This window comes from Solanum dulcamara, chromosome 8 (genome assembly GCF_947179165.1).
Source record: "Solanum dulcamara chromosome 8, daSolDulc1.2, whole genome shotgun sequence".
Classification (NCBI taxonomy): Eukaryota; Viridiplantae; Streptophyta; class Magnoliopsida; order Solanales; family Solanaceae; genus Solanum; species Solanum dulcamara.
The window spans coordinates 4,900,751-4,910,029 of record NC_077244.1 but is presented as its reverse complement, the minus strand read 5'-3'; the positions used below and the strand labels follow the sequence as shown (position 1 = coordinate 4,910,029).

Below are 9,279 nucleotides of genomic sequence, written 5' to 3'. Positions count from 1 at the left end.
AGGCCTTCAAATGCCTTTTGACAATGTTCCGTCCAAACCCATGGCTTGTTCTTCTTTAGCAACTCGGTCAGTGGTGCTGCCTTGGCTGAATATCCAATGATGAATCGGCAATAGTAGTTATCTCAATTCAATTACCTTTGTAGTGCTTCCCACTTTTGGATAGCTCGTACTTTAGCCTCGTCCATGCGTAGCGCACCATTGCTGATGACATGGCCCAAAAAATATACCTTTGCTTGTGCAAACTCGCACTTCTCCCTCTTAATGTATAACTCATTCTCCCGCAAGACTTGGAAAACCTTTCTTCAATGCTCTATGTATTTCTCCAAGGTGTTACTATAGATGACTATATCATCTAAGTATACTACCACGAACTGAGCAAGATATGGATGAAAGATCTTGTTCATGAGGGTGCAAAATGTAGCAGGTGCATTGGTTAAGCCGAAGGACATTACCATCCACTCAAAGGCTCCATATCTCGTCACATATACTGTCTTTGGCTCGTCTCCTTCCGCAATGCGAACTTGGTAGTAGCCTTTCCAAAGGTCCACTTTGGTAAAGTACTTGGCTTGCCCAAGTCTATCAAATAGGTCAGCTATGAGTGGGATCGGATACTTTTTCTTCACTATGACTTTATTTAGTGTCCAATAGTCTATGCATAAGCGCAATGATCCATCCTTCTTCTTTTGGAATAACAGCGGCACGCCAAAAGGTGCTTTCGATGGACGGATATGACTGGCATCTAATAGCTCTTTCAATTGTTTCCTGAGCTCCTCTAACTCATGTAGTGCCATACGATAAGGAGAAAATGCAGGTGGTTTAGCTCACAGCTCCAACTCAATCTTATGATCTACCTCACACCTAGGAGGCAGGTGCTTAGGTAGCTCGTTAGGCATCACATCTTTATTCTCTTCTAGTAGCTTCTCTATGCAATGTGACAGTGTCTCCTGGTAGCCCATGTCTTCCTCCAAGCTTGCAATGGTTGCCATGAATATCGGCTCCCCTTTCTTGAGCCCTTTGACTAACTAACTGCATAGCCGAAAGTTGTGCTTGGCTCGGTCCATGCGGCATGCATAGTCACGGTAGGCACCATGCAAGCTCCTTCTCGTTTCATTACCAAGAGACGTTGGAGGTAGGGGTCGATCATAGTATGACAATGTCTAAAGAACTCTTGCCCTAGAACAATATCAAAGATACCCATTGTTGTAGCGGTAAAGTTTTTTGTACATTTCCAACTGCCCCACTTGACACCAACACCATTAGCAACACCATGAGCATTTTAAGCCTCTGCATTCACGGTCTTAACACAAGAGTTAGTTGGAGCGAGCTTCAACTCGAGTCTCTTTGCTACAGCCTCGGTCATAAAATTGTGGGTTGCTCTAGTGTCCACCAGTGCATGAGCCGGCTTGTTGTTGATGGTGAGGTCCACGTACTGATTTGCATTATCATCGGGTTGGATATGTTGTTTCTTGACAGCTCCACATAGTCCTATCGTACCTAACTGTGCAGTGCAGTACCCTCTTCTTGCTTTTTCCCCTTCTGCTCATGCACTATGGCACTGAGGCTCTTTAAGTCGGTACAGTTTCTGAAATCGTGTGGTCCTCTGCATATGTAGCATCCCTTCTTCTTGGCATGTGCTTTCTTCTCGGTATAGCTCTGGTGGCTGCTCAACTTCTTGAAATCATATTTATTGACCTCTTGAGTCTTTGGGCGTTGCTGGTAGGTCTCTTTGCTTTTTCCACGGTCTCCCACACCTTTAATGTTGCTACCTTTCAACTCCTTGCCTTTACCCTTATCAGACCTTTCATGTCGAAAATCCATCAAAGACTCGGCCTCTACTATGACTTGGTCTATATCTGTGACTTGTCGGCGTTCCAACTCCTGCTTTGCCCAGTTTTGCAACCAGTCCATAAAGTGGAACAATAAGTCATCGCTAATGAGGTTGGGAATTTGGAGGATAAGGGTGGTGAACTCCTTGATATAATCGCGTATGCTCCCTGTCTGCTTCAGCTCTCGAAGTCTACGTCTTAACTCGTACAAGATATTATTTGGGAAGAACTGCCTCTTGAACTCGGTGTTGAACTGATCCCATGTGCCAATAGTGCATAAACCTCTCTCAACATCGGTCGACTTTCGTCTCCACCATAGTAGGGCAGTCTCTGACAAGTACAACACTGCGGTGTTGATCTTGGCATCGTCTTCCCTCACATTTTCATGTCGGAAATAGTTCTCTAAGTGCCAAAGAAAGTTCTCTACTTCTTGTGCATCACGAACCCCTTTGAACACTGGTGGTTTGGGAGCCTCGATCTTAGCCTCCCTTGTCACGACAACATTTTTGGCGATCTCAATTATGCTAGCGTTGACCTGCTCTTTGAGTGTCTCTATCTTTGCTTCATGGCATCGATAGTGCTCAACACCTCCATGAGTCTGCACTCTAAGGTACCGATGGTCTGTCTCATCTCTATCTCAGTCTGTGTACGCCCATCCAAGTCATTTCGGATGCTCTCAATCTCTTCAAGAGTATATCCCTCAAGAATGCTTAGAGTGCCCTCTACTTTCCCCAACCGTTGGCCAAATATCTCCACGACATCCATCCCCACATTAACCTTCGTGACCCACTCCCTACCAAGCGAGACGTCCTCGGGTAGGACCTCCGCATCATCCTCGCTCGCCTTAGTGGTAGAAGGTTCTTGGGATGTAAGCCCCCTTCATTTGGCTCAACCTCGGGCGACATCTCCTGGTTCTTGTTGGCGGCATTCCTCTTTTTCTTGTAGCCATTCTTGCCGGCGGCATCCTGGATGACATTAGCTTGGGTGTTAGTAGCGTTGATTTCTCCGTCGTTTGACATTCCCTTAATTGTAACCTGGCTTTGATATTACGTTGTCACGTCCTTAGTCTTTTACTAAGCACATGTGCGGCACTTGATAACTTGCTCACGTTCTTGTACTACTTGCTCACGATCTTGCTATGCCAAGTCAGCCTAAGACACTAGGAATCGCTAAGAAAATGGAAGAGAGAACACAAGAAGATTACTAGGAAAGATTGCATAGTAGAGAACTTTGATTTTTCCTTGATGGTTCTTACAAATGAATGTCCCTATATTTATACTACTAACTAGGAACTAATACGCTAATTATAATTATTGAGCAATTCCCTACGTATTTACAATTAAGTCTCTTCTATAGAATACTCTACAATCCTAAAAGATTTCAAGAACTTTCTATGTTAATCTATGGGAAATCCCCATATTTCTCTAAAATATTCCACTAAGTGTAATCTTCTTTCCTATGTAAGCTTTCACATAGACAACTTCATGTCACATGGCGCCTATGTGGTTTGATGATGTGGCAGATCATCATAGAGCTATACTTTGTTTAAAACAAGGAAACACATTAATGATACTCCTATATATTTTTTGAGTCTCTTTTACGGATCTGGACAGTTCTGCGATCAACAAGTAAATGTTCATAGCAAGTTTGATATGGTATTCTGAATAACAACCTGTTAATAGCTGGTTAACTTGAACTGAGAATGTAAAAATAACTTTAACACTATCATATATATATATATATATATATCATAGTAACCTACTAATATTGGTGAAAATTCAGTCTACTCTACCTCAATTCACCATTTGGAATTACCATGTAAAAAATCACTCACATTAGAGCATATGGCTCATTGGAAAATTTGCACAACAAATAACAACCACTAATCCTCAAGGCTAAAATTTAATCCCACAGTTATAGAACTGAGCTATTAGAACCAACTCACCATCCTTCAGCAGAGGCTTATTATAAAACATGTAAACTTAAATGCAAAAGAAGGCAATGAGTAGAAAACTAAGTCTCAATTTTAGGTTAACATAAACAGCAAAAATCCTGAGCCACCGTGGAAAACAAACCAAGGCACCTCAACAAAAGCAAATGAAAACGGACTCAAAATCATGCTCGCCACCGTCTGTCAAGTACCCAGTTCTGAGAATAGTTAATTGACATACAAGGCAGAGAACTAGGACCTAATAAGCAAATCAAAGACCAAACTAAAGCAGAACTAAATAAAACATAGTCTAGATAGCACACTCGATGATAATAGATAGCATTGGAAACACCAGCAACATTACATTGCACTGTTCACTTCTTCTTCTGGGCAGCCTTGGTTACCTTGGCACCAGTTGGGTCCTTCTTGTCAACATTCTTGACAACACCGACAGCAACAGTTTGCCTCATGTCTCTCACAGCAAAACGACCCAATGGTGGGTACTCAGCAAAGGTCTCAACAACCATGGGCTTGGTCGGAATCATCTTAACCATACCAGCATCACCATTCTTCAAGAACTTAGGCTCCTTCTCGAGTTCCTTACCCGAACGCCTGTCAATCTTGGTCAAGATCTCAGCAAACTTGACAGCAATGTGGGAAGTGTGGCAATCGAGCACTGGTGCATATCCATTTCCAATCTGCCCAGGATGGTTCATAATGATGACCTGGGCGGTGAAGCTGGCTGCCCCCTTGGCTGGGTCATCCTTGGAGTTTGAGGCAACATAACCACGCTTAAGATCCTTAACAGCAACATTCTTAACGTTGAACCCAACATTGTCACCAGGGAGTGCCTCCTGGAGAGCTTCATGGTGCATCTCTACAGACTTAACTTCAGTTGTCAAACCAGTAGGGCCAAAGGTCACAACCATACCAGGCTTGATTACACCAGTCTCTACACGACCAACAGGAACTGTTCCAATACCACCAATCTTGTAAACATCCTGAAGTGGAAGACGGAGGGGTTTGTCTGATGGCCTCTTGGGCTCATTGATCTGGTCAAGAGCGTCAAGGAGAGTTGGTCCCTTGTACCAGTCGAGGTTGGTAGACCTCTCAATCATGTTATCTCCTTCAAAACCAGAGATGGGGACAAAAGGGATCTTGTCAGGGTTGTAACCGACCTTCTTGAGGTAGGAAGAAACTTCCTTCACAATTTCATCGTACCTAGCCTTGGAGTATTTGGGGGTAGTAGCATCCATCTGTGAAAAGACAACAGAATTACCATGACACATATCCTGCTTAAAACAACAATTAATTCTGCCTATCAATAAAAGCAAACCTTGTTACAGCAGCAAATCATTTGCTTGACACCAAGGGTGAAAGCAAGCAATGCATGTTCACGGGTCTGACCATCTTTAGAGATACCAGCTTCGAAACCACCAGTGGTGGAGTCAATAATCAGGACAGCACAGTCAGCCTGTGATGTACCAGTGATCATGTTCTTGATGAAATCTCTGTGTCCAGGGGCATCAATCACAGTGCAGTAGTACTTAGTGGTCTCAAACTTCCACAAAGCAATATCAATGGTGATACCACGCTCACGCTCGGCCTTAAGCTTGTCAAGCACCCAGGCATATTTGAATGACCTCTTGTTCATCTCAGCAGCTTCCTTCTCGAACCTCTCGATAACACGCTTGTCAATACCACCAAGCTTATAGATCAAATGTCCAGTGGTAGTCGACTTCCCAGAGTCGACATGGCCAATGACCACAATACTGATGTGAATCTTCTCCTTACCCATGATGCCTTAGAAACTGAAGAACATCCAAATAGCAGAAAACCAAGAATTATTTTTTTGACAATCATGGAAACCAAAAATAATTTCTACAAAGTAACAAATATTAAGCAGTAATGGTTCTCTTTGATACTGAGTAATGAGAAACTTAGATCTAACATAGAAGATAAAACATACTAGACCAGTAATATGTAAATTTTGCCATCAAGAAATTGACTAAGGTACATGTGGATAGGGTACAAGAAAATCATTCAAATTTTTGCATTTTAAAATAGTATTTTGAAAAATTCTGAGCATGTATTGTTGATAGAAGTGATATAGAGCAACAGTTGGGTAGTTTCCATGACGAAAACATTATTGACAGTCTATAACAACTAATTAGTTTCTTGACAAACTCACGACACATTTCTCCATCACAACAAAAATCTATAGAAAATTCACCAAAAAAAAATATTCAAAACATACAAATAGTAGTATATTTATTATTCAATTGATTTCCAAGTGCTGATATAAAAAGGATCCATAACAAGGAAATAAACATCAACAGATCTGGTGAAAACCAAATTAACCAAGGAAAAATGCTTAAATCGATTTTACATTCACACAACATCCAATTCAAATCTAATTTATAAAAAAAAAAACAATACTTATAATTCAGATATAAAATCACAGCGAAAATACGCAAAGAAGAAATGTATAGATCGAACCTTTTGAAGAGGAAGAACTGGCCGCGCAAAACAAATAAGCGAAGCCGTAGGGTTTGAGAAATGTAGAGTGTGATACTCTTTATAGCCCAGGAAGCAATGCTCCAGTAGGGCTCTTTCGGCATCCACTGCATACATTTACTTAAATGTCCTTGTGTTTTCTCCAATTACAAGGACGTTTAGGTTTGTACAAGGGCAATAATTGTAAATCCCCAAATTAGTTTAGAAAATGGAGATTTTGTCATAAATCCATTCAATTTTGGATCTATTTATTTATTGTATTACTTAAATATTGTACTAATGTATTTGTCAAAATTTGGAAACCGATGGTTTGTATATTCAATAAGACTCTCTACATTCTACTCTTAATATTATTTTGTTTTTATTTCTTGTTTAATATTCTTATATTTTTCTATTATTTTACAACATATTATCAGCACAAATTTCTAACCAACTGAAATATGCTTAAATTGGAATTATCTTTTTTCTTAAAAGTTAATCAATTTTCTTTTCGATTCAGTTTAACTTCATCATGTCGAATTTGTCAAAACTTGAATTTGTGGCACTTGACATTTTTGGAAAAAATTATTTTTCATGGATATTTAATGATGAAATTCACCCTTGCGGCTAAGAGTCTTGGTGATACAATAAGCCAAGGAAATGAAGCATCAAGTCAAGATAGAACGAAGGTTATGATTTTTCTTCGTGATCATCTGGATGAAAGCCTGAAAGTTGAATATTTAACAGTGAAAGATCCAGTTGAATTGTGGATAGGTTTGAAAGGAAGTATGATCACCTTAAGGCAACAATATTGTCACGGGATCGGTATGAGTGGATGCATTTACAGTTTCAAGATTTTAAAATCGTAATTGAGTATAATTTGATGTATTTAGAATACTTCTCAATTGAAATTATGTGCGGAAACTATAAATGATGAGGACATGTTGGAAAAGATACTAACGTTGTTCAAAATCGAACCAAAATCGATAATTCAAAATGATTTTATTTTATTGATTTATCAATAACGGATTATTGATTTAACGAATTTGGTAATGGTTTTGATTTGTTTTATTATCGGGGTATCGATTCTTTTCGGTTTGAGGTTTTTTCATAAAGGGTTAACCGATAATCCGGTAGTAAATTAAATAATTATATTTATATCATTTGGTATGTAAAGTCTTTGACTTAGAGTTTAGTTTCACACTTTTATTTTTGGTTGTCTTAAATTCTCGGTATTCTACCATGTGACGGTGTTTGCTTTTGAGCTAGATGAAATCTGTCAACTCATGTTTATTGTTCATTTGGTTTGTCACCTTGTTCTCTACGTGATTTTTAGTGGGGTTTTTTGAGTCAAATCTTAATGGTTAAACCGATAACGATCAATTACCAATAAGTCAATATTTTAATAATTCTATAACAGTTTAATATGTCTACAAATCGATAACCGTTAAGTTATACCGATAAACTGAACCAACCGATACACCCCTATTTGACAGTTTTTCGGCATTCAACTCCGATGGTAACATTTCTCCTCCCTTACATTTTCTTAATAACGATTTCTTTTCTATTCTTCCTACCATGATAGGAAATCAAACCAAAGCATGACAAATTAATGCAAGATAATGCTTCATGAAATAGAAGCACCTTGTGTTAAGGAACATTTTCATGATGATACAAATGAGGAAGCCTAATATGAAATGTTCTAGCAATTGGCCAGATATGATTAAATAATTGGAAGGTTACAGTCCCAAGATGAAGGTAACAAGAGTATTGTGGGATTTCCCACCAGTAGGCTGGCTAAAATACAATACACATGGGGCTTCGAGGGGAAATCCAGGTATAAGCTCCTATGCCTTTTGTTTGAGAAATGAAAGAGGAGATTTACTATATACAGAGGGAACTACTATTGAAAACACCACTAACACTGTAGCAGAGGTGAAGGCGATTCTAGAAATATGTAAACATAGCAGGCAAAAACAACACAATAATATAATCATTCAAACAGACTCTATGCTATTGTACAAGATTCTAGAAGGAAAATTGCCATGTCACTGGATAATCACAGAGATGGTGGCAGAAATCAAAACAGCCTTACAGGACAAACAACATATATTCCAGCACATTCTCAAGAAAGGAAATCAACTAGCAGACTACTTGACAAATATTGCAATTGATAAAGGAGGGTGCAACTGCAAGATTTCAGCAGTTTAGAAGTAGCAAGAAGAAAGATCATTAACAGTGATTAACTAAAATGTCCCTATTTGAGAGTAACTCCAGCGAAGGGATAGAGGGACAGGGAGGTTCAAAGTGTTAAGTGTTTTGTTTTTGATTGTTTGTTTATTTCTTTCCTAATCGATTGGGCCATGTAGGGAATGAGTTTTGCCCGAAATGGTGTAAGGTGGTGTTTATACTCATTACTTCATCAATAAAATATCAAAATTTAACCAAAAAACAAAAATCACCTTGTGTTAAGGAGTTGAAGTTAAAGATGTGCATAGAGGAATTAGGATTTTTTGTTGAAGAATATTGCTAAGCTAGGTTATTAACATGTCAGAATACATTGTACTTTTGAAAATTGTACGTTGTATAAGTACCTCATATATTTATCCAAAATCTTTTCTTATCTGACCAAAACTCATAAAAGAGTTTGGATAAATATGTAATGTGGCCTTTGTTTGTCAAAGATTTGGAAGCCACAAATGTTGAAATTTGGCAATCATATTTGTCAAAGATTTGGTATACTTGATAAGGTTCACATTTGACAATCATATTTGTCAAAGATTTGGCATACTTGATAAGGTTCACATTTTGCAACCATAAATGTCAAAGATTTGATAGCCACAATATTTGATATATTCACACTAAGATGTTGAATTTTTGTATCTTCAAATGATATTATCCATGACATCAAGCAACCCATTTTTTCCCTATAAATAGGGAAGTTGACTATTAGTTGAAACACACTTTGAAGCATGTGAAAACATTTCATTGCTTTCTTTCTTTGTATTTTCATTAAGAGTTATTTTG

General features: G+C 38.7%; 1 protein-coding gene across 1 annotated transcript; it reads right to left on the bottom strand.

Annotated features, from left to right (window-relative positions):
- Nucleotides 1-3,828: 3,828 nt before the first annotated feature.
- LOC129900538 (elongation factor 1-alpha-like) lies at nt 3,829-6,361 on the bottom strand. The gene is made up of 3 exons (XM_055975529.1): nt 6,256-6,361; nt 5,093-5,567; nt 3,829-5,012 (listed from the first exon to the last, which is right to left on the bottom strand). The coding sequence occupies exons 2-3, from the start codon at nt 5,552-5,554 to the stop codon at nt 4,131-4,133; spliced, it is 1,344 nt and encodes a 447-aa protein (XP_055831504.1). The 5' UTR covers nt 5,555-5,567; nt 6,256-6,361; the 3' UTR covers nt 3,829-4,130.
- Between the last annotated feature and the right edge of the window lie 2,918 nt (nt 6,362-9,279).